Below are 27419 nucleotides of genomic sequence, written 5' to 3'. Positions count from 1 at the left end.
GCGAGAAGGATCTCACGATATTTTTTCATTTATCACCTTAGACGAAGACAACCCTGCAAAGCACCCGATCAAGCAGCAGTCACCCGACCATTAATGGCCGCTGACATCAGTCTGAATCACGCTCCATCCGATCCAGTCGAGATGCGCCGTTTAAATTTCCAAACGCCTGGCATGGCCTCTCATCCTCCAATTCCGATCAGCGAACTAGGAAACCACATCGAGCGCCTAAAAGCGAACGACAATCTAAAGTTCAGTCAGGAGTACGAGTCGATCGAGCCTGGACAACAATTCACTTGGGACCATTCCAACATGGAAATAAACGCTTCGAAGAATCGTTACGCGAACGTGATCGCCTACGATCATTCGAGGGTGATTCTGCAGACTATAGATGGCATGTCGGGCACAGACTACATAAACGCCAATTACTGCGACGGATACAGAAAACAAAATGCGTACGTAGCTACGCAAGGGCCTCTTCAAGAGACATTTGGAGATTTCTGGCGAATGTGTTGGGAATTAAGATCGAGCACGATCGTGATGATGACAAAGCTGGAGGAGCGAACGAGGATTAAGTGCGATCAGTACTGGCCTGGTAGAGGTTCTGAAACCTACGGTTTGATGACCGTGACGATCACCGACGTTCAAGAGCTGGCCACCTACTGCATTCGAACATTCCAAATATCCAGAGCAGGTTATTCCGAGAGACGCGAAATAAAGCAATTGCAATTTACGGCCTGGCCCGATCACGGTGTACCCGAGCATCCTGCGCCGTTCTTGCAGTTCTTACGCAGGGTCAGATCCCTAAATCCACCGGAAAGCGGACCGCTGATCGTGCATTGTAGCGCCGGTGTTGGAAGAACGGGTTGCTTCATCGTCATCGATTCGATGCTCGAAAGGATCAAGCACGAGAAGATGATCGACATCTACGGCCACGTGACTTGTCTACGAGCTCAGAGAAACTACATGGTCCAAACCGAGGATCAATACATTTTCATCCACGACGCGCTTTACGAGGCGGTGATCTGTGGCAACACAGAGGTGCCTGCCAGAAACTTACATTCCCACATCCAGAAGCTGATGCAGCCAGAGATCGACAATATCACTGGTATGGAACTGGAATTCAAGAAACTGTCCAACATCAAAGTAGATTCGTCGCGATTCATCTCGGCGAACCTTCCCTGCAACAAGCATAAAAATCGCTTGGTGCACATATTGCCCTACGAGTGTACCAGAGTATGCCTGCAGCCGCAACGCAACATCGAAGGATCGGATTACATTAACGCCAGTCTCATCGATGGATACCGATACCGAGGTGCTTATATCGCCACTCAAGGACCCCTCTGCGACACCACGGACGACTTCTGGCGTATGCTGTGGGAGCATAATTCCACAATCGTGGTCATGTTAACGAAATTAAAGGAGATGGGCAGAGAGAAATGCCATCAGTACTGGCCGTCCGATAGGTCAATTCGTTATCAATGCTTCGTGGTTGATCCCATCGCGGAGTACAACATGCCTCAGTACATTCTGCGAGAATTCAAAGTGACGGATGCGAGAGACGGAGCGAGTCGTACAGTCAGACAGTTCCAGTTCATCGACTGGCCCGAACAGGGTGTTCCAAAGTCCGGTGACGGGTTCATCGACTTTATTGGACAGGTGCACAAAACGAAAGAACAGTTTGGTCAAGATGGACCGATAACCGTACACTGTAGCGCCGGAGTTGGGAGAACAGGCGTTTTCATCACTCTGAGCATTGTATTGGAACGTATGCAGTACGAGGGAGTCGTTGACATCTTCCAAACGGTCAGAATATTGCGCACGCAACGACCTGCTATGGTTCAAACCGAGGTTTGTAGACGTTTCACAATAAAATATTTTAATCTTAATATGACGGGGGGACAGAAATCGATTCTCATTTTCTTCTCAGATATTTCTCCATATTTTTGCAGCACTTAAACTTCTCGCATAACGCACGAACATTCGCAGTTTCCTTTTTATATATTTTCATAGCTGTTTTAACACGTACGTAAAATGTAATATATGTTGTTTACGCAGGACCAATACCAGTTTTGCTATCGCGCCAGTTTGGAATATTTGGGTTCTTTCGATCATTACGCCAACTGACAAGCCGACACTCGCGAGGAAAGAGAATCGACGAGAGAAAGAAGAGACCGACAGAGAAACGAAAGAGAGGTCGGTGAACGAGCAAAAGTGCGACGCGTCTAGTACGATGAAGTACACGAAAAATATGTAAGTTTGTAAGTATGTAGCCTGTATCATGTTCCCGGGCAAAGCGTACCATACTTGTACCTTCCAATGACAAATACAGTAGAAAGGCGATAAATTATTAACCTCTCGATCAACTAACTACGGTAGTAACCAAGTATCTTACAGTCAATGGTGTCGCAACAGTCTCAAGATAAGCGGAAAAGTTCCACTTCTTATGGGCACCGCACGTGCTGAAACAATTTTCAAATTTCCCGACGACAAGAACGGGACGATACTGCCGTTTAGAATGTACGGCTCAAAAGCTCGCAGTAAAACAATCATATCTGTAGAAATATTCTTTACCATCATATCAAAATTTCCTTTTATAATTCGAGAAAAAGAGGACACACACACACACAGACACACAAACACACAGGATGACATGCAGACGAACAAGAATACGCGAGAGACGAGAAAACTTGGATGTTTTCGAGCTAGAAATCGAAGAAATCAAGCGGGAAGCGATTGACGAGCGAGAGGAAACAGTACGAGGAAATCGTAATCGAAAATTGAAACGATCACTGAAACATATCCAACTCGAGGCGAATTTGAGAGACACGTTACGATTACGCGTCTCCCGAATCGCTCGAAAATGACGGCTGCTTTACATAATGTAAGAATAACGAAGAAACTGACGGGAATTATTATTTTACGATCATGTAACTCGCGATCAAAACGTCAGCGTACATGATATTTCGTTCTGTATCGGAACTTGCCTATTCGTTGGAGAAGAACAGTGCTTCCATATTAGTGGGGAACGTAATGAAACCTCCGAGGCGAGCCACTACGAGTGCGAAACATGCCGCGTCAGAAAGGAAAAAAAGAAAAAAAAGCTAAGAAGAAAGCGCGCGTTTCATAAAGTACTTATCGATGCGACACGGAAGATATCGAGAAATCGGAGAGAGAGAGAGAGAGAGAGAGGGAGAAATTGCAAGTATCTCGATCATAAGAGGAGGAGAAATCACAGAGAGAGACGTAAATTTCCGCTCAGCAAAGAGAAAATTACCATACTGCCAAATCGACAATTATTCATGCTGAACCCATTACGCACGATAGGGATCTTCTCATTACCTACTGTAATTTTAAGTAGATCGTAAGGCGATTATTCTAAGATTAGTCTGTAAGCGATGCCATTAGAAAAGGAAGAAGAAGAAAAAAAAAAACAAAAAGAAAATAATGCGACTGTGTCGAGTGAAGGAAGTATGAAAGGAAACGGTGCCTATATTCAATTAATTAAAATGCACAAAGTGTTGTGCAGGTTTCTACGCGAACTAATTTAACTAACTAGAAGCACTGTATGTCGGATTTGCGTACTATTCCACCGAGCCCTCGATGCCCTTGTGTACAGAGTACCATTGTAGGCTTCTACCTCGACTACTTTTACAGTTTTCCCCAGTTGCAAGGCTATCAACCGCAGTACACTCGTTCCGCTCTGGAGATTCGCTCGTTTCTAGTACAATTCATCGAAAAACGTAGCTCATCGAACGCTAAGAGAAGAGTCAACGAAACTTTGTAACTCGTCGTCCTTGTCGCGGATATCGCGTCAGATCAATGCCAAAAACAATCGGTCTCATGATGATGCGTCGTTCTGTCCTGCGTATACTTCGCAACAACGGCAGAGGTGTATACTACTCGCGATTTAAACGTTTACAGAAATTCTAAGTAGTCTATGAGGACAATAAGCTTGTGCTCGTTTGTGTATCTTCTATATTTCGAAATTTTCATCGTGCCGTTCGATATAGAATCGTTTTATCGCTGTTCGACGATAATGGTAAAGCAAAAGGTTCTAGCTATAAAAATATACAGTGCAGTATGCGAGTATGTGCGTGGGTGGTATGATTGACGAATATACTCAGCCGAGCGAGTCGGATCTCTTTCAGTTTTTGGCATTCTTTTGACTGCGAGCGATTCCGTGCAGTAACCTAAGCAAGACAAGCAGAAGAGAAAAGTACGAAAGGAGATGAATCGATGTTACATTCTTAGATCCAACTTTTCAATTCAATGATGTTCGATCAAGCATCCAACGTATATACATATTTTCAGTTAAAAGTGGTTCGAGGGTCAGGAATTGTGACTAAGTGTACATAAATGCACCGTTTGTCATTAACAACATTATATAAATATAAATATAACTATAAATATGGATATAAATATAAATATACATAAGTAATAAAATGATAAATAATATATATATATATGTATGTATGTATGTATGTATGTATGTGTATATATATATATATATATATATATACATATATATTATAAATATCATAATTGAAGAGAGTACGCATTTAAAAAAAAAAAAAAAAGCTGTGGATATTTTCTAGACTGTCAAGATAAGCACGTTTCTTTTATTTTTTCCATCCGTTTTGTCGCTTTTCGGTTTTCAACGCACCTTTTGATACTGTTTTTTAACATAAGTTCGTTATCATGCAACTTTACTTGCGTACCTATTTTTTTACACGAGATTTACATTGAAGACTAATTAATGACCTACTGTATTATTTCCGAGCGTGCATTTATTCGCATCTCATATCATTTTATTTGATGTTGTAAGACTGAAGGCCATTGCGTGTCTAATGTATTATCGTGTACGTATATTTTCGGTACTTCTAAAAGTACTTAAACCGCCTCGGTCGTCCTTATAAAAGATTATACTATACTTAATCTTTGTATCTCTCTCATTGTCCGTTCGAATTCCGAGATTTTACGAAGTGTGTTCGGTTCTTCTGTACATAATCACTTTCTAAATCCATCCACTATGACTTATTTGGGATTGAGTTTTTCCGCTTGCAGATACGTTGTCAACATTCGTTCCTTGATTATCGTTGTATAATACTGGCCTTTGGTACGAGCACGAAAGTTAGTCTTGAAGTAATTATAATTCTTGTAATTATTCTTTTTTATACTGTTGACTTGATTTATTACATTAATGTACATTTACTTTCTTCAATCTCATTATTGTTTACCTTTTTGTTCGTGTATAATTAGCGATATCGTGCTTCTGCCTCGGAATATAAATTCGTTGTTACCGGCAATGAAGAGACACGACGAAACGACTGTTTTTCGGTAAATCAAATCAGCAGTGATTAAGTAATCCTTGAAACAACTTCTCTCTTCGATAAAAAAAAAAAAAAATGTGCCATTGTTAAGAACTACAATTGGTGTAAAAAAACTTATTGCAGAAAAATCGACTTGTTATTATACAAATGCATCACACTGAAAAAGGAAAAAAAAAAAAAGAAAAGGCTGAAAAACCAACGTACATAGAAAACAAAGAGATACATTCCCATGAACGAACAAACGATGATAACATGGTAACAAAACGATTTGAATTTCAAGAATCTCTTCGTAACATCTACAATAATATTCGTGGAAGAAGCGAACTAAAGTTTAAAGTCTTTGGTACGATGATTTTAAGGATGTCGCGTTGTTATCCTTCGATTCAACTTTTTAACTACATACACACGTATTATATAGATATATTAAAAGATTTAACAAAAGAGAGAAGGAATATAATCCTGCACAAAGTGCAGCTTCGCCAAGACGGTCGACAACTTCGCGTTCAAAGTTCCAGACTAAAAATACAATATGTTACGGAAAACGAAAAGTTAAATGATTGTATAAACATATTACTAGTTATAAGTTAGTAGCATTAAATTGTATCCGATGAATTTACCAATTCAAAAAAGTCCACGATATTCATATATTTATAAGATACCGAACCGTAATGTTATTACGTTCTTTTGTATCATTCCAAAAGTTTTGTGTATGTTGTACGTTAGCTGCGTGTCTATTGTTAGTGTTTATAATTTTTTTATATCCCAGAGTGTATAGCAATATGTGGTTTGTTGTATTCTTCTTCTTAAAAAAGCATACAACTCGCGTTTTCGGAGCAATCTTTCCTAATACAACAAAATACAATCGGCCATATTATCGCTCCGTGCAATACCACGACGAGTTTGTTACACTGTGTGTGAGATCATCTCGAGTTCATCCATTTTGGATAAGATTGTAGTCATACGATTGCAGTCATTAATTCCGAGGAAAATGTGAATTAAAGAAACAAAGAATAAGTCAAATATTAAATATCGTTGAAAGAATGGGAAATTATTTTGTGATACTTTCTTGCCAGAAAGAATACAACAGGCTGAAATGAATATAATAAATAAATGCAATGTTACTAATTAACACCTATACAAATTAAATATTGTGTAATAGAAAGTCTGTTGACAAGGAGAAATAAGGTGTACATTATGTATTGCCCTGTGGCATCAATAAACTAATAATTAACGTAACAACCGCATTTCTCTTCAAAACGTGAAAACACCAGGAAATAAACGAACGACTATATTCTCAATAGCAATTTTATTTTATATTATTTCATTAAGATATACAATTATTCGCATCATTATATACAAGTTTTCGACAGTTTTCATGATGATACCTATTACGGCAATGTTTTCCTTAAATAATATCATGGCTGAAAATTTCTAATCTTATATCACATTGGTTGGTGCACTAGGATTACCTGCGGGTGGACTCCTGATCATCATGGACGCAACCTGCGACAATAACGGTAGATCTATGTACTGTAACTGGTTTATATATCCTTCGAACTACACAGAACATTTATTTACTAACATTTTGTATGACTTGTTTTCTTAAAAAGTCGCTGGTGGCAGTAGAGATATTTTTGTCATTTCCCATTTTGCATTTCACGTATCCGTATAAATTTGCACTATTCAAAACGATAGCAATGCAAACGAGCAACAGCCACTTGAATTTCAAACTAAACAAGGCTGCCACAAAAAACACCGACCACAAAAGTGGACAGAGAATTAAGGCTAACCAAAAGATACGGGATTCTGTAGTATTAATGCGGTTCTGTTGAACACCCTGAAACACAGGGTATACATAGTAGACCTTGTATTTTATAGTAAACAATTACAGTTCTTTCCACTACTCTTTTTTCAATGTTGTTTACCAAGAATAGTGAAACGTCAAATGCCTGCATAATTATAAGCCTTTCTCTTTTTACGTTTTCTTTTTTACCAGAACGTGTCAAGGGCGTCAAATGTGAAAACTGGTAAACCTTGAACTATTTATTCGTTCAAGTAGATACAATGTCTACCAAAATATGTACAGAATCAAGAGGATATACGCAATAGCTATAAAATGCAGACCTTTAATTAACAAACCTTTTTGGATTCAAATACCCAGTGACTTTTTCCATTGTCATCCACGTAATTCCACCATCTAAGACCAACCATTAGCCTTCCGGTGATATTTTTAACGGTCCAAAAGTCCATTGACAAAAGCAATACAACGACTACAAAACTAGTTATAAAACTATTTGAAAACCATCCGCATAACATATAGGCTACTATCGCTGCTATTCTGAAGGCTAAATGAAACATGGTAACATATGGATGTCTATAAAGATATAACGTTGTCAATCTCAAATCTTAGTTGCTTTTATTAGATGTTTATATAATTATAATATTTATATACTTAAGCTTATTGTTGCTTTGACCCGTTTCATCCTCTTCGCCAAAAGCGATTGTATCATCATCCATTAGCAAAGGTACCTAAGAAATCACATAATAAAAGTTCAACTATTGACAAACAACAACGTTACACGTCAAACCGTGATTACAACGTTAATGAAAATGAGAAACGAAAATTCCATTTCCCTCCCCAGAAGGAGGTTAACAGATAAAAATGATACAGCAGCACTTCGTACACTTCAAAACATATCGATTTACACCTGTTTTAACTAATATACGTACGGAGATTCACGAATAAATGTCAATAGCAATTCTTCCGACACGACAACAAAACGGTGATGATGTTTACGCGATGAAAGTGATCTTTTTGTTATACTTTTAAGCAACCTGGCAGTTTAAAGGTGGAAGCAAAAAAAAAATACTTGGCGTCGATATACGAAAATCGAATGGGTTAAAATGTTCCGTGCACTTACCGACGCAGACGCCATGTTAGCATGTTTTACTAAAAGCTTCCAGCGATACTAACGCCTCATTAAGATGAGAATAGCGCGAAACATACGCAGTAGCGTATTGAAATGAAATCCTAGCAAAGAATTCAAATATGTCTTTGATTAACGACAGACGATTCAAATTCTTGGACACGTCCCGGTGAACGAAACAAGTGCCTGTCAAAGGTCGTAGAATCTAGATACAGGTTCAACGCAGTTTAAATATCGTGCACGTCGCCGTAGATCGTTATCGGATTGGTGGATTGGAATTGGTGAATTCTATTGGTCAATGGAGATAGTGTTTAGCGTCACATGTATATACAAGCAACCCCATTTGTACGTAAGGGCGAATAATGACAAACGCGTGTTCGCCATACAGTGAAGTTACATATGTTCGTCCGGTTTCATGTCAATGTGTTCTGTGTATCCTACTCGGAAATCATAATTGATAAGTGCAGGAACGAACTCGTCGTACAACAAGTAGACGCGAATACGCGTTGGTAGTAGTGGACTAGCAATAGCAGCGCCGATATTCAGTAGTGATAGTAACTGTAATGAAGTATCAGTGGCAGCCACTGTGATAGTGGTAGTGGTGATGGTGGTGGCTGAGATAAGTGCGGGGGACTGAATGCATATCAACGGAATTTGTGTCCCACGAAACAGTTTCTCGTGGTTCACATTGCAGAGGATGTGCTGTGCGATCTAAGGTGTCGAGGATTAGACGATTGGTACAATGTTAAAGGATTATTCGCCAATCGTACAGGCGCTCCTAGGAACGTTATTTACGTGGGCTCTCACCGCAGCGGGTGCCGCACTTGTTATCGTAATTCGAGGAAAGCAAGTAAGCTTTATTCCTTTCTTTTCTTCTCCAATCGAATAACTTTGAGTTTACCTGCGTTCCGTTAAATATTTATCACTGCATTAATCAAAATATTATATACGTTCGACTCTAACCTAAGTTGCAAAGTATACACTAACCTTTATCGTACATTCTTCGCGGGAATTGGTCCGTTTTGAAAACGTAAGAATTACACTTACCAACTTGAAATTGTTCAACATCCTAGTTTAAAGAAGCATGATATTTACGATACTCTAAGCTTCGTTATCGTCTTACAAGTTTCTTATTGTAATTTAGCGCATTGCATTAGCGGAATAAAATAAATTTTGTTATCGGAAATGGTTAACGTAAAATCGATTAGCTTCTCTTGCGAACCAATCAGGAAGAAAATGTACTACGCAAAAGGTGCAATTAATTTCGACGTTACCATCAGTTAACGTTTTTTTAATTTTTCTTCCCAATCAAACTTTGTTTCGGGGCATTCTAAGTCTCTTATATGTTTCTGTGTCCGTTCAATGGTACTCGACTAGTAGATATCCGAAAATGTCAGTTTCGAGTTTAGAAAATCATGGAATCAAAAGTTATACGTCTGTAAAAGTACGTGTTTTATAACTCATTTCGTTACAGATGTTCGACAAATTCGTGTGAACCTGGTAGATAGCAGTGTTACCGACCGCTTTTCGCCTGGATTTATCTGATCCAACTCAATACCGATATGAATTGCCAAACCTGAAATTTGGCCATCATGCGCATCTATTTACAGATAGCGATTTGATTCGTTAAGCAGAAACGCATGGTCTGCGAATAAAGCTAACATGGCGTAGAAATAAGCTGCAAAATATCGGTGCATATTTGCAGACGCGTAACTTTTAATCCCATGATTTCCTAAATTTAGAACTGGCGTTCTTGGACCTTACCAGTCGAATATTATCGAAGGACGCAGAAATAAACCAAAAATTTAGATCAAAAACGAAGTTTAGTCTGATTCTTAGCGGTCGCTATATTACCTATATTAGCTTCTACTAATTGGAAAATTTGTGAAGTAAATTTTTTGTATGGAAATAGCGTAAGATCGACTAATTTCGTTTATGAACTAGTGAAAAAGAAAAAAGAACAAGAAAAAGAAAAGCGAAGAAAATATATTGCGCAATTAAAAATTTCAACGTTATCTAGTTAACGTTTACATGTTTTTTTCATTTCTTTTTAAGAAATTGCTACTAATTTAAAACTTTATCTGATAAGATTAGATGTATACTAACTGAACAACGTATGAACAAAATTTCTATTTACGAAAGAGAAGGTATCGCTCGGTTCTACGACATAAAGAAACATCGAATGATATTTTAAAAGTGTGACAAACAAGCAACATTTTACGATAATAAGTTTGTTACTGTACAATTATTTTAACAGTATCGCTGTATGTTCAATTGTCGACGCCTATTTGAAATTGTACATACACGTAAATTAAGAGATAAGAAGGCAGAACGATACTAAATGATGGAACGCGTTTAATTACAGCGTAAATTATTGGACATCAGCCTGGGATTCGCAGGCGGCGTGATGATAGCGGCAAGTTACTGGTCGCTACTGGCACCTGCTATTGAAATGGCGACAAAGAGCAAATTGTACGGAGCGGAAGGCGAATACGCGTTCGTACCAATAGGAGTTGGATTTCTCATAGGCGCGGCTTTCGTTTATGGGACGGACGCGTTGATATCTTCCCTTGGCATTCAGTCCCCCAATGTGCTTTTAGCTATGCAGTCAGTCGGTACGAAACAAAGACGCAAGATCCTTGCAAAACTAAAGAGTGACGAGGATTTAGACGATTATGATCCGTATAACAACGTACAGATATCTGGTGGAAAAATGTATACTCAAATTGAGTCAACCACCATCGATGGTATCACATTTTTTTCTTGTAATATGTATCCAATTCTTTCTGTAGGCTTGGAAAATGGGATCAGTTCACCATACACGTGTATATTATTATTATGTTTGTGTGTCAAAATGTAAATGTTCACTCGCCCCTCTTTGCTTCATCGTACAATAAGCGATTAACTCGTTCAGAAACAAACAATTTTTCAATATATATATATATATGAAAAGCTTATGACGTTACTTACTTGTCTTTCGTTTAATTAACGTACTGCTGTTTCTTTCTGAACGGTGCACAATTTTTTGTTGTACTTATCGTACGTCGTATCTTGTATTGCGTAGTTAGTCGTTAGTTAGAATGTTCGTCAGTGTCAATGCTTCTTGCATTTAAACAAGATGTGCAAAGTAACGTGTGCATGAAAGCATTTTCAATGCAATAAGCGAAACTTGCAAAAACACGACCGATAGAACATGAATAGAACGTTGGATTATCGAAACGTGGATTATTCTGGCATACCATTGACGCTTTGAAAGTATAAAATGCTTTTTGCTAGAGAGGTAAGAATAGCGAAATATGCATATGAATTTTCGTCGTTCGTGTTGAAGAAAGTTCCGCTACTTGTAAAACTGATCTTATTAATCCTGCCTGCGGATGTAAACTATAATACACAAGAGGAGCAAAAAATGGAATAGAACATACCGGGTATTAATGATAAGCTTTATTGTGCTTTAATTCAAAAAAAAAAAAAAAAAAAAAAAAGAAACGAGAAAAGAAGACAAAAGATTATGTTCACACAGGGGCTCATATACACATATATAAACAATTTAAACCACCTCCAACGAACGTTATAGTGTATCATTAATCGTCGCATTTTCCAGGTTTCTACGAGCAAAACACCCGAAGACGACAAATTGCAAATGTAAATAGGCCGGCGGAACAAGAAGAAACGGGCACAATTTACGAGGATCCTAACAACGAATGTAAAAACAACCAATGGAGAAGAGTGTTGCTGTTGGTCGTTGCCATTACGGTACGCAAAGTCGTCGAGTGTATCTTTAAATGCACCTGTGACGTAAAATTACAATAAAATGTAACAAATTTATGCTCGACATTAATTTTTGCAATGTATTAGGTGCACAATATTCCAGAAGGTCTTGCAGTCGGAGTTGGATTCGCTGCTGTTGGTAATAGTGCATCAGCAACTTTTGAAAATGCAAGGTAAGCAACATTTCTGCACCTCTGTATGTAAGAACTATCAATACGAGAGTCTAGGAGTCTTGTAACAATATACACGACGCTTCAAAATTCCCAACATCACGAAGCGAGCGTTATTTCAATCAGTGCAAATTTTAAACGCGATGGAAAACTATTTTCATAAACGATAGCGATGGATTCTCGGAATCTAATCTAGTGTAAACTATGTAGGCAGTGGCCATGTAATCCAGAAGCCTGTCTTGAAGAAGAGGGGATTTGTAAAAGGACATTAAGTACACTTTTTAACCTTCTTTTCCAAGATTTAAGATTTACTCGTAATTTATATTGTAATACGTTTATCTGATATTCTGGCCTAAATAATTTAACTCGCAACAGTAATCGTATACCTAGAGCAAGTTTTTCACAATATGACCGAATGATTATTATTCTTGGAGATTCGCCATTGTATGTAGAGCGATATTTCAAATAGATTCTAATGCGTCTAAAGTAAAGTTCACTTAAACCAATCGCGCCTATCAGATTCATTACGGGTCATCATCGTTAAATAGTTAAGGGAATTGTTCAGAGGGGAAAAGTCTTCGGTTACGTTAAAAATCAGTATGTACGTTTATTTGAAAAATCTACCATAGTTGTCTGAATAGATCTAATTCAACGTTCCGTACGGTAAAAGAGGAAAATTTTATCGAACGATATTTTCCTTTCCTGTTCGCACGTTTAAAAATAATCCGGTTTGTTTGACACATCGATAAAGGCGGAAAGCACAAATGCTCGGGCAAGTGTCGCTACTGTAGAATGTCATAGCTCGAGTGGAAACGACTCGGTCGATTCTACATGGCTACGATTGAGAATGAAGTTGAGGAATTCGCCTGTAGATGGTAACACCATTGACGTCGAGCGGATGGAAGTTACGAGCGCGTGCTAGGAGGTCCCCATGAATGAGTTCTATGGTGGTCGGTCGCGAGTGCCAGCCGCAGGCAAAGTTTATTGGCAGCAGTGGGTGCCTGTTGCGCGGGGGAAGGGCACGTGTGGCCCTGGAATTCAACGAGCCCTAGGCGCCGCGCATTCCATTCCATACCCCGTTCCCCGCTTCCTCGTCCCTCCACCGCGACTTGTCCCGAACTCGCTCTCCTTACCGCCTTACGCCTTTGACTTTGGAAACAACTCAGCCTACTGCGATGACGTGTACAACTACATCGACTGGTATGACGTTGATTTCATTTCTGCAAAAGCCGCCCGAGTAACGTAAACTTTATTTATAGAAAATGTTAACGATATCGCATGCTCCCATATCGCCGACCTTCCTCTTATTCTCTTATTTCTTTCGTCCTCCTTTTCCAAAGATAGCCCGTTAATTCGCCCAATCTTGTTACAGATTCGTTCTTTCCAATTCTTTCCAATCTCGAATCCGTTCGACGAGCTTTAAGGCGATTCACAGTAGCGAACTTTGTAATCGAATACGAGGATCAATAGGGGAGAAGCAACGTTTATAGCTTGTCACTGTAAGAACGTACACGTGAATCGACACGTGCACGCAAATGACTACTTGCGATTTCGCTGCTCAAGGATCCAACGCTCGACGATCGTCCGCCTGTTTTCAGTCGCGAGCTTGCAGTTTTTTACACGTAGTCAGCCTGGAAATGGATGGAAAACGTTTCGTATTGGCAACCAAAATTTTCACGCTTATTTCACCCAGGGCACCCGGGTAACCTGAGCGTGTTCTTTCCCTACGCTAAATATATATATAGACAGCTTTATTTCCATACCTTGACGAAACTTTTAATTTTTTATTTCTGTAACTAAAAAACAAGTACGTTTGTACGCGCTCCTCTTCGAAGGCAACTTTTCGCTGATACAATTACAATGGCGAAACTTGTTCTCCGGATACGTAGTTATTACGTAATTTAGTTGATACATAAATGTTTTCACGAGGGATCCAGCTATTGCGCTTCTTATACAGGTATCCTTTTATTATATACGTACTCTGATCAAAGAGTATAATTTGAGACTTCAAGATTAAGAATTTTGTCGTGAAAACGTAAATGGACGCAACGATGTATAAGGAACGGGCGTTTAGAGTAGTTGTGCAATATGCGAAAAGCATAAAAGATCGATAAAGAAAGACAGCCGTCAACGTAAGTGTTCAAACGTATTTAAGATGTTAACAGAATTTCATTACAGTACTACCAAACTCGAAATCGCGTCATAGACGAATCTCGCTGCGTTCGAACGCCATTGGATATCTGAGCGAAGATTACAAGCGTCCGTAGGTCATTAAGTATCCGTAGAATGAATGGACCGGATCGATGTTTTCCTGCCTGTCGCGCGATAATTGAGAAATACAGAGAGAAAGAGAGAGTTCTCTTTTTTCTTCTCTGATACAGCGCGAACGCTTTGCCAAAAGGCTAATGGAATGGCGACTTTCGTCAAGAAATTTCCGAAGAGACTTTGGCTTTCAAAGCTCGCTGGAAGATATTACCGCCAAAGCTGATTTCTTTCATCTTGTAACGAAACCGGTAAGAGAGAGGTGGAGAGAAACGAGAAGGTAAGCGAACCAGAGAGAAAGCGCACGATAAGCGGTGCGACATAAACGCGGTATCGCGCTAGTTTCCCGGTTATGAATGAATCGTCGTCTCGGTTCGAAAGATGACCCCGGCCGATATATCGGCGTCGTGCGTATCGCCACGTACTGGTTCGTGCCGTGCGTATACTCCTATCGGTACTGCGGGTCTTCGTCGTCTGACGACTATCTTCTTTCAGGGAATGTTCACCGGGAAAAATATTTTTCCATTAAAAATAGATACGCACGTCGATGGAATCGGGGTAAAGAAGGGAACGACGAGGAACGAGCAAGGATCGTCGCGCGTTGGGAAAATCGCTCAGCCTTGAGCGGTTATCGAGCCAGCATGCCCTTTTGTAGCCGAACTCGTCGGTTACGAGCAACATTCCATTCTCACGACGATCGCGAACCTGCAGGCTACTGGTGTCGAGCGTATTTTCGAGAGGTTAATCGGTACAAATGTCGTCTCGTATTCGGTACATAGAAACGTTGCACCGCTTTGCATTCGAGTAGGCGACATGGAAGAAATTTGTCGAGGCAAGAGATCGTTGGCAGATCGTGTCCCGGTCAAGGAAAACATCGTCATCCGTAAGTGGCGATAGAAACGAGGCTTTACGCAACAGATCCGTTTACGTTATCGATCGATCGGTCGCGACATGTCCTTCCCAAGGAAAGGTAATTCATTCGCGGGACCGAGGCGAAACGTTGCCGGAGAGTTGCGTTCGAGGCGGCGAAAGAATCATGAATGAAAGGTTCGGCGGTGGTTGATTGGTAGCGCGTGGCCGTTCACGTCGGTATCCGCAGTGCGTTGGAATAGTCAAGAGTCAAGAGCAAGCAGACAGGACAAATAGAGCGAGAAAAAGAGAAAAGGACGCTGGAAGAGTGGGCAGCCGATAGGAGCGACGATATTTGCACTCGTAAAACGCTCAAGGAGATCCGGTACTGAGTCACCTTCTGTACCGAGATACCTTCGCGGTATGCGAATTTTTCGCGGAATCTCGCTTCTCCTTATCTCGTTTCGCCTTTGAAATTCGTCACTGAATCGTCGTTAGCGTCTATTCTCGTGACTCGTTTCCTCGTGACGCGATCTGCCCTGTTGCGTACCACAAAAATATCCAGAAATAGACGAATATCGAACGTCTTCCGATTCGTGAAAAGAGGCGTTCGCTATCCGATCTTCGTCTCGTTCTCGAACGAGAAGAACGCCGTTTCAGATCGGAAAGGCCAAATCGAAATTCTCGTCAGTGCGGAAGATTTGGTCACGTGATCGCGTATCTCGTTCAATGTATCTTCTCCGTTTCCGTTTACCTTCGATCGTAGAAGAAAACGGGAAAGAGGGAAACGGAGCGGGCGAATGAAAAAGAGAGAAATAGCACGCATAAAAACGAAGGAACTACGGAGTGGCGGGTTGGCATGGTACGTAGATGAGGTGTTGCTATGTTAAACACGGCGCCAGACAAAGCTGCCGACGAAACCACCTCATTTCAGTGCTATCCTCCTGTCTGTCTTATTATATACCGACCGACCGACCGACCGACCGACCAGTGCTCACCGCACTGCGGCCCCTCTCTGTCCTCGTGTCTCTACTCTTCTCTTTTTACTTGCCCGCTCTCTTCTCTCTACCATTTTACCCTTTCTCTCCGTGGCTCTAGCTTCGCTGTCCTCTTTCGGCTCCAACATCCTCTCTGGCTATCTATGCCTTCTTTTCTCTTCCTTCGTATCCAAGTTGTAGTATCGTATACCATAACTATAAACGTGATGGTCCGCAACTCGTTTCGTCGTTGCTGAAACTGTATTGTCGTAGAGGAAAAAAAAAAAAAAAAAAAGCGAGGGATGTCGATCGTCCACAAAGAGTAGATGCCAAATTGGTGAACGAACAATGTCCGACTTAACGAAGTTTTCTCAATTTCTTGGTCGATTTTTTTTTAAAGATGCGATTATTAGATTGAGCAACACGACACAGCCTCGACAGTTTTCTTCGATCGTTGTACTTTGTACGTGGTGCTTATCACACGCGGAAAACTCGTTCTGACGTGTGCTAATATCAAAGGAAGTCGGTTACGATATAGTACTTCCCGTTTAGCTTCGGTGCATGGTGCATAGTATTACGAATGCACGTGCGCGGCGATAGACACGCCAACCGTATCTCGGCACCTTCTCCGCGACGAGAACCGCCTTCCGTTATCAACGGAAGACGAGCATTCCTTCGCATTGATTTCGATCGCGTCGTTAGACGGCCGGACACCGTTTCTCCTTTTTGTCTGTTCCTCGCCTACATTTTCTACGCGCGAGATGCTTCGAGTACAGCCGTTCACGGCCAAAACCTTCCGAGAATTCGACTCGCGAGACATTCTCTAAGCCAGCGAGACGCAACACCGATACTTTTCTCCTTTCTTCTTCTTATTCAGCTCGAAAAGTCTCGTACGACGGGACGTATGGCAAATAGAAGCTTTCGATATCGGAAGATATTATCAAAAATGAAAAGAAATGAGGAAAGAAAGAAAGAGACAGACAAAGAAGAAAACGGGCGATCAAACAAGCTATCGGAAAGCGCATTTGTCATTGCGACTTCCTCCTGCTCTTTCTTCTTTCGGTGGACACGTCTATCTCTCGCTTCTGCTCGGTGTCTCGGTTAATTCGTTTCTCTTTCTCTGGCATCGGGCGATGCACCGGCGCGCACGGTGCAGCGACTTTGCAATGCTTGGAATGCAGCGGCATTACGCATGCGCACCGCGTACCTTACTCGGAACAGACGAACAGCCGGATCCGTTATGTCCCTCGACGACGACCTCGGGACGATCGTCTGTCCGGACTATTCGACGAACTAGCGTCTTCTTGCCGATCGAACTACCGCCATCGAGACGGTTACTCGCCGTTGCGTCCATGGTCAACTGTACACGCAATGGAGGCTATTTCTTCCTTGTGCGTTGCGTGGCTCGCAAGGAACATCTGCTGTCGGAATCTCGCGATCGAGCGACCGTTCCCAATTCGGCAAAAGCCACCTTACCCCTTGGAATGCGCGCCAATTATTTCACGGCGAATTCGTTCTAAACTTTTACGACGCGGTCGTCATAGTCGTAAGAAAGAGCTTCCTTCCCTCGTATCATCTTAACGCGCGGGTAACTACGACCGGTTACCGTTTCGGCTAGAAAAGGCTGTGTCGCAAGCAAGGGTGACGAGGGTTGAGAATGGGAGAAAAAGAGACGGAAACGGAGGAACAGGTTCGCGAGAATCGGCAAACGCGTTTCTGTTTGACATTAAGAGGCGCGCAACGATGCCGGAGGTAGCAGAGAAGAGCGGGGTTGATCTTGGTCTTATGATTTTATGGTGTTAAGCCGTGGCCGGTGGCCTCGGGACTCGCAGCCGAGAAGAGCCGGAGAACTCGCCTTGGCGTTGGTGGAATGCGGGACGGGCAAATCGCGGTCGGCCCGCTTGCGCCTCGTTCCCATGCATTCCTTACTCCCTCTCTCGTTCCTCCTTCGTCTCTGCTTCTCTTTCTTTCTCTTCCCTTACCCCTCCCCCACCTCTGCTCCTCCTCTCTCGCCCCTTTTTGTTGTCTTGCTCGCTCCTTAGTTTTCTCGTACAAGCGCGTTTATACGTCTACGCTCGTCTCTCGCGCTGCTCCTCTCCACTCGTCTCTCTTCTTAACGCGCGTCGTACGGTGTATGAACATAAGCGCACACCTAAGGACTCGCGCATAACACGTAACACCGGCTTCTCCCCCTTTTCCTATCTTACGACGTTTCAAGACCCTCTCCGGGTCTCTAGTCCTATGCTCCTTCTATCTCTATTCACATCTTGTAGGTTCACCAATCGCGCGGTCAATCCCTCCAACGGAGAGATTCCTCGTGATTCCTTCGGGATCGTTCCTTCTCCTTCGATTTCCTCCTTCTGCCGGTCGCTCGTTTGTTCCACGCTTCCTTTTTGGAAGCCTCAGCCTCAGCCAGCGAAAAACGGCTCGTTATCGTATCGGCGACGATGAAATTTTGCTGCCAGCGACGCTACTTTCCACCGTGAGATCGATAAAATGCAACCGATCGTTGTTTACGAGGCACGAGCACGCTGTTCGCTGAGCGCTCCTCAGCTTTGATTTCTCGTTTCGCGGTGAGAAAGAATGTCAGACGAAAGAATAATTTGCGAGTGTTTCGGTCGTTTAAGCCGAGGACGAGCGTTGCCGCCTAAAGACAGTCACGGTTGCTTATGGAATGCAAAATGGCGACCGGCGATGCGTCCAACGAAACTACTCCGGTCGCCATTTTGGTACACATTGACAAAGCTACACCGCCTCGGTAATCGTCCGTTAAGTTCTTCCATATCTATCTACCACGTCACCGGTTCGACGTATTTATTTTCCATCCGTCTCGAAGCTAATTTTTATGTAGATCCGCCGCTCGATCGAATACGCACGTCTAACGGTAACTCCGCTACGAGTTTGACCATGACAATCAAAACACCGGTGTGCTACCTTTTTTCTTTGCCTTTTAATAGATACCAGTTTGGCGAGATCTGTACCGTTTCTGCTCGGAGAAATCTCCGATTCGCGGCTCGAGACAGCGCGACGCCCTCGCGCGTAATTCCCCGGGCGATGGATACCACCGTTTCTAATTTGAAAGGCGAACCTTAGCCGCGTGATCTCTCTAGCGCGCGACAGCGCGAACAAATTTATGAATGGACCTATCTCTCTATCTCTCTCTCTCCTATCTCATTCTACGTCTATTTCACGAATCGCGCAAAAGCAGACGACCAGTTACATACCAACGCCAACGATAGACACATTCCGATTTAGAAGGTAGCGACAGTTGAGAACGAGGGAGAAGACGAGCCGTAGTAAACGACGCTGGAATGTTATTTTTTTTAACAAATTTGATTACCACGTAGGGTGAAGTCTCTCGATCGGGCGTTCGTCCTATCGTAATAAAACAGGACAACGAGGACAAAATGAACGTGAAAAACGAAAGGATACGAACTCCTTTGGAATAGGCAGCGAGAAACGCCAGAATGACGTTGGCCGGTCTAGCTGTCTGGCGATAGGGTAGACGAATCGGGAAATCACGGCGCTGACCGTGGAAATGAGAAAGAAGAAGTCAGGAAGGAAAAGAAACCTGGCTGCAGGAGGGCGCGGTTGGAAGGAGCGAGAGAAAAGAGGCGAAGGAGCATAGGAACGATGGAAAGGGACAGAGATGGAGGAACGAGAGAAAGAGAGAAACGTAAGAAGGTGAAGCCAAGAGTGGTGTGGTAGGGGACGATCATTCTTGGAACTCGGGTGACCTCCCCTGATGCAACTGGCGAACAGCCGGACCCGACGGGTTAACTGTACAACCACTTATGTACGTCGATGCTGTAGGAACGCGACGGCGATGCCGTCCTATGAAATAACGTGCTACACGCCGCGGCATGACATACCATACCATGTGCTCGGCATGTACGAGAGAGCACGGTGATCATGCATCGGAAGGAGGAGCTTGGTTCGCGTCATTCATTCACCTGCGCCACCATCTCTGCTATTCTCTATCGATCGACCGCTTATCTATTGTTGCTTGAAAATTCTAATCGTCGACCTATCGGTAATCCATCCGCCCACCCGTAGTCTTTCTCGACTGGTCAAGAACCGAACATGGAAACTTTTTCCATCGTCTCCGATTTCTTCCTACCAACGCGATAATCACTTTGGCTTCCTGTTGTCTGTTCGTCTTTTGGATCCTTCGTTTTATTCAATTTCGTGAACTGTTCTTTCGTATTCGAATATTCCAGCTAATATCTGGTGATATCTTCGCGCCGTTCTCTCCCTTACTTATCGTTCTATCGAATTCCCTTGATACGTGCGATCGTCGACATCGATCGACTTGGAGATTTCCAAACAGTACGCGATCTTAATTGATTCGTACACTCAGCGCGTAACTCGTTCTCTTACCTTCGTTCTTCCATGCTCGCTCTTCGGTACGCGTTAAGATCTACTCGTAATGTAACGGCAATCTACAAATTTACGAGAAGGAAAAAGCATGCCCTATCTATACTACGTAACGTGTATGTCGAGATTCGAGAGTAAACGATTAGTTTGTTACGTATAGGACGAGAGAGTGAAACGTTCATCGGAGAAGCAGCTCGCATCACTCGAACCGAGCAAATGGAAAAATCTAGAGAATGTCGAAGTCGTCGACCAGTTTCAAGAACTCACCGGGATCGGATGAGACGGTGCAAGTTGACTCGCGACAAAGTCACCTTGTCTCCTCACCTTTATCCTTATCGTTCGATCGCGATACGCGCTTCTCGCTAAACCAGACACGCTTATTTTTCCTGTCACATCGACGTTGCTTAGGAGAACGCGTTCAACCTACTACCGCTCAATCGCGTCGTACGTTTTTATTACAGAAACCTTGCAATCGGAATCGGTATCCAGAATTTTCCCGAGGGACTGGCGGTGGCTCTGCCCCTTCAAGCGGCTGGAATTAGTACGTTGAAGAGTTTCTGGTACGGACAACTCTCAGGGATGGTAGAACCTCTCGCCGGCGTCCTTGGCGCAGCCGGAGTGACGTTCGCTGAACCCGCGCTACCTTATGCGCTTGCCTTCGCAGCCGGTGCAATGATCTATGTCGTGATCGACGATATCGTTCCGGAAGCGCATCAGAGGTTGGTACAATTTTTATTACATTTGCATAGAAATTGGGAATAAGAGCGTAGAAATCTCTCTTTCTCTCTTCCGAAGCTACTATTGTTGTTGTGGTCGTTGTACGAAGAAAAAGTAAAGAGGATACGGTCGTACAGGTCTAGAAAGATAGAGGCGCATGTACGGCGCATGTTCGAGAACGATTACGGTACAATGGCGCGTGACGGCAGTAGCGTAGTTAGCGCAGCGTCGGCAAAACGGACGTGGCGAATTTCTTTCCCAGGCTCGACTGCCTAGCTGAAGACGCATTGTCATTATAATTGGCTCCTTTTGTATTTCGCGTGCGATCTAACCGCTCTGGCCGACGAGACGGTACCGTACCGTACAGACGCGCTTTCCTCCTGAGATAGTGGGGCCAAGTTCGCTCCCTCGGGAACCCTCCGGGGTCCGACAAACACAAAAGTGACAAACCCCTCTGTAAACCGTTGTTTGACCTCCGACAGGCGAGAAGCTGTTTCTCGTATGCGTTGCACCGCGTGTGATCGTTTCCAAAAGGCCGAAGGAAGTAACAGAGGGGAGAAAGAGAGAAAGAGAGAGAGAGAGAGAGAGATTACAATGCTCGCTTTGCTTTCTGGTTTAGCAGGACAGCAGAGTTTCTCGCGAAAGGTAAACGCGCTCCCCGTAAGATCGAACGATATCGAAAAAAGAAGCGCGAAAGAATAAGGACGAGGAGAAAGTTTGCGAGATCCGAGAATCGATTAGTTTTCGTAGCGACGCACACGCGTGCGCAAGAACCAGCACTAAAAACGAAACGACAAGAAACAAGGCTCTGCTATGTAAAAGCTATCGAAAGAATTCGGACTTGTCACGTATCTCGGGAATTAATTTTTCTTCGACTCACGGGTTTCTCAACTGATACAGAGCTAGCCGGATTCTTGGAACGGTCGGTCCTCGGTGATCGTTTGCATGATTGTCTGTTCGGTGAAAAGGAATGCCTCGTTTCGGACCCGTAGCCTCGCAGCTAACGGCAATCGTCTACTTTTTTTTTAAAGCAGCCTGTGGTTCGAAAGATACGCGCCACGTTGTCGACGATACTCGGCGAGAGAGATCTCGATCGATATTTGTCGCGTCGAATCGCGTCGAATCGCGTCGTTTGTCCACCGACCGCGAACCCTAATGGCTAATAAAAATACAAATTTCTGAGGCACACCGAAAGGAGGTATTTACCGCGCGGATATGATTGATATGGTAGAACGCCCACCGAAACACAACGGCACATTTCACCGGCCGTTAAAATTGATGGCCGTGTATAATTTACGAAATCAACAAGCCGTGACGTGCAATACCGGGGCTACGAGCGTGTGTGTTTTGTGCGTACTTAATCCCTACTTATATCGCGAAAACCCTTTTATTTCTCGCTATCCTGCTATTTTTTCTTCCCGTTGTTCGTTTCTCCATCTCTGCACCTCGATCATCTTTGAACGTCCACTCGGATTCCCATTTTTCCTACCACTCTCCTCTTTCTACCGCCATTTTTCGTCATCCGCGTCGAACAGATCGTCCGAGCATCCAAGTCCTCCACCAGTTCCTTTCCATCCATCCTCGTTCGTTGAAATATCCAGTTTTACGTTCACGTATCCATCCTCTGGATCCATCCTCTGGATATGAAAGAGAGAGAGAGAGCGTATTGGTGTGTCTTAATCAGTTTTCATCTTTAAGAAGAAAACGTATTTCTTGCTTTCTGATTACAGTGGAAACGGTAAACTCGCCAGCTGGGCTGCGATCGTTGGCTTTTTGGTAATGATGTCTCTGGACGTTGGATTAGGCTAGGATCGTGCGATAAAAGATAGAAATGCAGAAATCGATGCGTGTCTAGGTTTATAGATTCGTTCGATAGAGTCGTTATTCCTTTGGGAAGCTCGTTCCGATTTTTAAAGCGAATTTTCTTTAAAAATCCGAACGAACTTTCCGAGTAACTCAACATTAAACGCGAGAAATTCCTAATAATTTCTGTCTCGCGGCATTCCGTCGGATTTCACGGTCGAATTTCACGGTTGAATTTCACGGTCGAGTGTGGAGATCGAAGTGGAGTTAACGTGGCGCGTTAACCGCTAACGATCTCGAAGTTCCGACAATTCGATCGGGCTTTCTTCTCGTAGAACGAGATGCCGAGTTCGATCGTATACCGCCTCAAAATTATCCGAGTGTGTCTTCCATGAATCTAGTCTTTGTTGATCCGATATAGAAGTCAATTAGATCAATCAGGCGACGACCTCCGGTTACGCTTTACAACATTCTACGCCGTGTTCGTCGCGACCAAAGGAAACGAGTAGAAGATCGTTTGCCCTTGTTCGCGATTTAAAAACCGGCTCTGTCTACATCTCACCCTCTTATTCTCTTATCCTTAATCTATATATTTATCGTCTCGGTTAATGGGAAATTTCGATTCAGTATTGCGAAGATACTGCAACGACCAATCGAAAAAATAAGAAAATAGGCTTCGAATGCCGAACTCCGGACGAGATAGGCAAATCTTGTGATAGCCAATTTCGTTCAGAGACATAGTCGCAAAGGATCGGTGCAGCTCCTTTGCCTTCTTACGCAACATTTCACGTAGCTTTCTTTCGAATGGATTCTCTCACGAATAATACGAATGTGGCAATTTCAAAGTGTCTTTCGCACGACACCGTACGCAATCGTTCGCCGCATGCTAGAGACAAATGCACGCACGTTTGTTACGCTGTATCCAGGACGTATCTTGTCCAATCAATTCGTCGTTCGTGATCGATCCGAAAACTTAAACGGTTAAACGTGCGATAAACTCGCACGTGCTGCAGTATCTTGTTTATTTAGATAAGTAAGTTTACAACTGCCATCTTGCCATTGTAAAATATTTTCTATTTTCCCATCCCAAACAAACCAATATTTATCGTAATGTATTTTACGATGCTTCGAACAGTACGTATTTAATTTTATCGATTCACTATGATAATGTATAGTACCTACCGTTAACGGAACGAGAACGTTCCGTTTCACGCTCGGCGCTGGATCACTACTTATAAGACAAAAATACTATTTTTTCGTATATAATAAATCGATATACATAGACGTAAGAAATTCGCGCGTTACTTGTACACGGAGAAGCTCGAGGCACGTGTGATCGATCGAATCGTCATGCACGCTGCACGAATCGATACTTTTCACATGCATATTGTGGCAGTGCGGTTTCTCAGGTTCCTACGTCCACGTACGATTCTCGTAGTTGCAGTTTCGTCGACGATCTCGAGCCAGACGTTGTTCGTAAGAGACAGAAAGAGAGAGAGAGAGAGAGAGAAAAGAAAAGAAATCGATCGTCGCATACTTTGTATCGAACCAGTGCATGTAAAAGTGCGATGTCAGTCGTCTTTACGACGAAAGTGGTGCTTTGGAAACTTTCAGCAAATTATAAACCGACTAAGTAGCTATATCGGTATTAGATATCCTAGGTTTTATATCCAGTGGGAAGGCTTTCGGGACAGAAGCGTCGTTCGATCGTAAAATAAAAATGTGCGACTGAAATCTTTCTCTATACTGGTACGAGTAAATTGTTTGTATCAAGAGCAATAAAACAGAGTACGAATTACGACCGTTAGACGGAATATCAGCGGGATATTTTTACTGTTCCTCGTCCTGGTCCGCAACGTAAAGGCGCAACGTGTGTTGGCGTTTCGCTGCTCGTCCAAGAAGATATCGCGTTGTTTCGTCGTTCGATCCTTAACGCGTTAACCCTTTAGAGGCGAAATTTTCTTTCTACGGTATCGGCTAACGTGATCTCGTTTCACACGGAGTCGTGTATCCCAATAGATCTCGCAATCAGCGAGATTGGAACAATTCTAACGATGTTGCAGCGTCTCTGACAGACGGGAGGAGGACAGACGTGTGTCCCATTAGCCTCGAAAGGGTTAATCGTCAGAAAGGGAAACGAAATTGGATCGTTGCGCAGTTGTAGCCGGCGCGTTCGCGATAGAGGAAGAGCTGCGTGACGTGCACGGAGCCGTGCATCGACGGAAGGTTAGTCCGGCGTGTTAGCCAAGCTGTTCGTGAGGTAAGATTCGGTGAAACGAGCGTGCAGTATCGGCGCAGTCGACGCAATCCTCGTCTCGCGTCTCCCGTCTCACCGAAGAGTTGCATAACCCAAAGAGAGTCGAGGCATGAATGGAGCCGAGCGACGAGGACGGCTGCACCACTCGGTTGCCCGGTGCAACGAGTCGACCCGCGGCTGGTGGGGATGCCAGCCGAGAGGGACGCATCGGTATTCAAGAAAGAGCACGACGGAAAAGAGCGAATCGGAGCGAGAGAACGAATCATACGGCGTACAGAAATGACGCAGTGCTCGACAGAATTCTACCTACGAGGAAGACAAAGCCCGACACGCGATCCGCGCCAGGAGCGACAAAGAAAGCACGAGAAAGCGTTTGCCTGACTTGCAAGCGTTTCCCCGCGTAACAGAGACGCGCCAGAGTTTACTTCCTCGACGTCCGACGAAGATGAACGCGACTCGCATCCAGCGTGTGCATGAAACAAGGACGAGACGCGTCGGGACAAAGGGAGGATGCTGTTAGAGAAAAATATAGACGTATTCCACCGGTAAAGAAGAATGAGAGAGGAAAAATCGTTGGAAGGTCAAAGAGCTCTGGGAAGGGGTAAGTTAAGCAAGAGAGAGAGAGAGAGAGACGCGTCGTGGTAGATGCAGATGCGAGCCGACGCGAGCGGATACAGAGGGAAAGAATGGAAGGTAGGAAAAAATGTCTCGTGGGGACCGCGAGACGAGGAAGATGAGAGAAGAAGACACCTTTTAGATGGAGAGGGGAGTGCGAGAGGAGTGGAAAGAGGGAAGAGATTAAGAAGGAAGAGGAAACGTCGGTGGTCGTGCAGAGTGGTGCGTTAATCGGTTTGCTAAAGTTAAAGGGATGGTCACGTGGTGCGTTAAGTCGTCGTTGTGCGCACGTTCGGTCGAGCGAAAGAGGGAGGGGAGTACAATGAGGACGAGGGGCTAAGGGGTAATGCGTTGCATCGGAAAGCCGGAGCACCGGTGCTGCACCCGTCAGCAGTCTTACGATGCACTTTGCCCTGCGCGTCGCCGATGCGGTGGCGCACGTGCGGCGTGACGCGATGCGACGCGCAGCGACGTTCCACGATGACGAGGTGCCTCGTCGTGACGCATCACCAAAATCGCATCGAATTAACACGTCCGCGCGTCGACAAGTGTTGCTAACACCGGTGACATCGGAGAGATCGATCTCTCTGTTTAGCGAGGCTTTCGCCGCGCATACCGATTTCCAATTCCTTGCGCCTAGTACCGCGCGACTCGTCCGCTATCTCTCACCTCGTTCCCATTCTATTGCAACGTTTTCACAGATACCGCCCGAGTCGGGTGGAAACATTGCCGCGACGTTCGGCCCGAGCTGCTCGTCCTCACAAAATGAAATTCGTTCGTTCCACGATCCCGTGGATATTCTCCGTGGATATCCTCCGTGGACGTTGCCCCTTTCAGTCTCGTCTACCGATGCCTCCACCGTCCTTCTCCATCGCATCGACTGTCCTCCTCTCTCGCCACCCTTGTCGTATGTAACGTGTGCTTCTTATTACGTAACATTGCCACATTGCATCTTCTGGGACAGAGAGTTCTTCCTTCTCTTTACCACGTTTCTTCCCCCTTTTCTTCCGGCATTTCGTTCTCGCCGCATCGTTGCCCGCTTCGAGCCCCGCTATCCAATTTTAAAAGCCGCCTCTTTCTCGTCGACGATCGCTCGAGAACTCGTTTAGCGTGCGAGCCGCTTTTTTTTAAATTTCAAATCGAAACACCAGACGACGAGCCGCTGTTTAATCGATACTTTGTCCGAATATTTGGTTCGTTATCCTGTTTTTTTCATTCTCCGACATCACACTGATACGATTTACTCGTGACGACAATGCAGCCGACCTTTTGACTCCGCCGCTGCCCGCCCCCTCCCCCTCCCCCTCCATACACCCTCCCGCCGTTCCCACGTGGCAACGAACTTTCGACAAAAAGTAATCATCGAC

The 27419-nt window shown here is 43.7% G+C and overlaps 3 protein-coding genes across 19 annotated transcripts in view; 2 read left to right on the top strand and 1 right to left on the bottom strand.

Moving 5' to 3' along the window:
- Positions 1 to 6569, top strand: part of LOC132913167 (tyrosine-protein phosphatase Lar) — a 287417-nt gene extending 280848 nt beyond the window's left edge. For all 14 annotated transcript variants that reach the window (XM_060971207.1, XM_060971199.1, XM_060971200.1 and 11 more), the window contains 2 exons: positions 42 to 1848; positions 2056 to 6569. In XM_060971207.1, coding sequence (XP_060827190.1) covers positions 42 to 1848; positions 2056 to 2124 — 1876 coding nt within the window. In that variant the 3' untranslated portion in view covers positions 2125 to 6569. The remainder of the gene's footprint in view (positions 1 to 41; positions 1849 to 2055) is intronic.
- A 50-nt stretch (positions 6570 to 6619) lies between these two features.
- LOC132913187 (uncharacterized Golgi apparatus membrane protein-like protein CG5021) lies at positions 6620 to 8397 on the bottom strand. 3 transcript variants are annotated; one of them, XM_060971264.1, is made up of 5 exons: positions 8252 to 8397; positions 7783 to 7859; positions 7470 to 7704; positions 6913 to 7167; positions 6620 to 6833 (listed from the first exon to the last, which is right to left on the bottom strand). In XM_060971264.1, the coding sequence occupies exons 1-5, from the start codon at positions 8264 to 8266 to the stop codon at positions 6768 to 6770; spliced, it is 648 nt and encodes a 215-aa protein (XP_060827247.1). In that variant the 5' UTR covers positions 8267 to 8397; the 3' UTR covers positions 6620 to 6767. The 3 variants fall into 3 exon arrangements, with proteins under 3 accessions (XP_060827247.1, XP_060827248.1, XP_060827249.1); XM_060971265.1 differs by having other exon boundaries at positions 6913 to 7155; XM_060971266.1 differs by lacking the exon at positions 8252 to 8397 and adding an exon at positions 8061 to 8245.
- A 202-nt stretch (positions 8398 to 8599) lies between these two features.
- On the top strand, positions 8600 to 24465 carry LOC132913180 (zinc transporter ZIP11). 2 transcript variants are annotated; one of them, XM_060971243.1, is made up of 6 exons: positions 8600 to 9107; positions 10623 to 11004; positions 11859 to 12010; positions 12113 to 12198; positions 21122 to 21379; positions 23108 to 24465. In XM_060971243.1, exons 1-6 carry the CDS (start codon positions 9000 to 9002, stop codon positions 23184 to 23186), a joined length of 1065 nt encoding a protein of 354 aa, XP_060827226.1. In that variant the 5' UTR covers positions 8600 to 8999; the 3' UTR covers positions 23187 to 24465. The 2 variants fall into 2 exon arrangements, with proteins under 2 accessions (XP_060827226.1, XP_060827227.1); XM_060971244.1 differs by having other exon boundaries at positions 8604 to 9107; positions 10623 to 10872.
- The last annotated feature ends 2954 nt before the right edge of the window (positions 24466 to 27419 follow it).

The sequence above is a fragment of the Bombus pascuorum genome, chromosome 13 (assembly GCF_905332965.1).
Source record: "Bombus pascuorum chromosome 13, iyBomPasc1.1, whole genome shotgun sequence".
NCBI classification, from domain to species: domain Eukaryota; kingdom Metazoa; phylum Arthropoda; class Insecta; order Hymenoptera; family Apidae; genus Bombus; species Bombus pascuorum.
The sequence above is the reverse complement of the archived record's forward strand: the minus strand, read 5'-3'. Positions and strand labels throughout refer to the sequence as shown.

Bases quoted from the DNA above. Each gene is read 5' to 3' on its own strand.
- LOC132913187 (XM_060971264.1), bottom strand. The intron at 7,705-7,782 runs GTATATAAATAT...ATATCTTTATAG, and splicing joins CAAAGCAACAATAAGCTTAA to ACATCCATATGTTACCATGT. The intron at 6,834-6,912 runs GTTAGTAAATAA...TTATTGTCGCAG, and splicing joins GAAAACAAGTCATACAAAAT to GTTGCGTCCATGATGATCAG.
- LOC132913180 (XM_060971243.1), top strand. From the start codon at position 9,000: ATGTTAAAGGATTATTCGCCAATCGTACAGGCGCTCCTAGGAACGTTA. The intron at 9,108-10,622 runs GTAAGCTTTATT...GTTTAATTACAG, and splicing joins TCGTAATTCGAGGAAAGCAA to CGTAAATTATTGGACATCAG. The intron at 12,199-21,121 runs GTAAGCAACATT...TTTTTATTACAG, and splicing joins GCAACTTTTGAAAATGCAAG to AAACCTTGCAATCGGAATCG.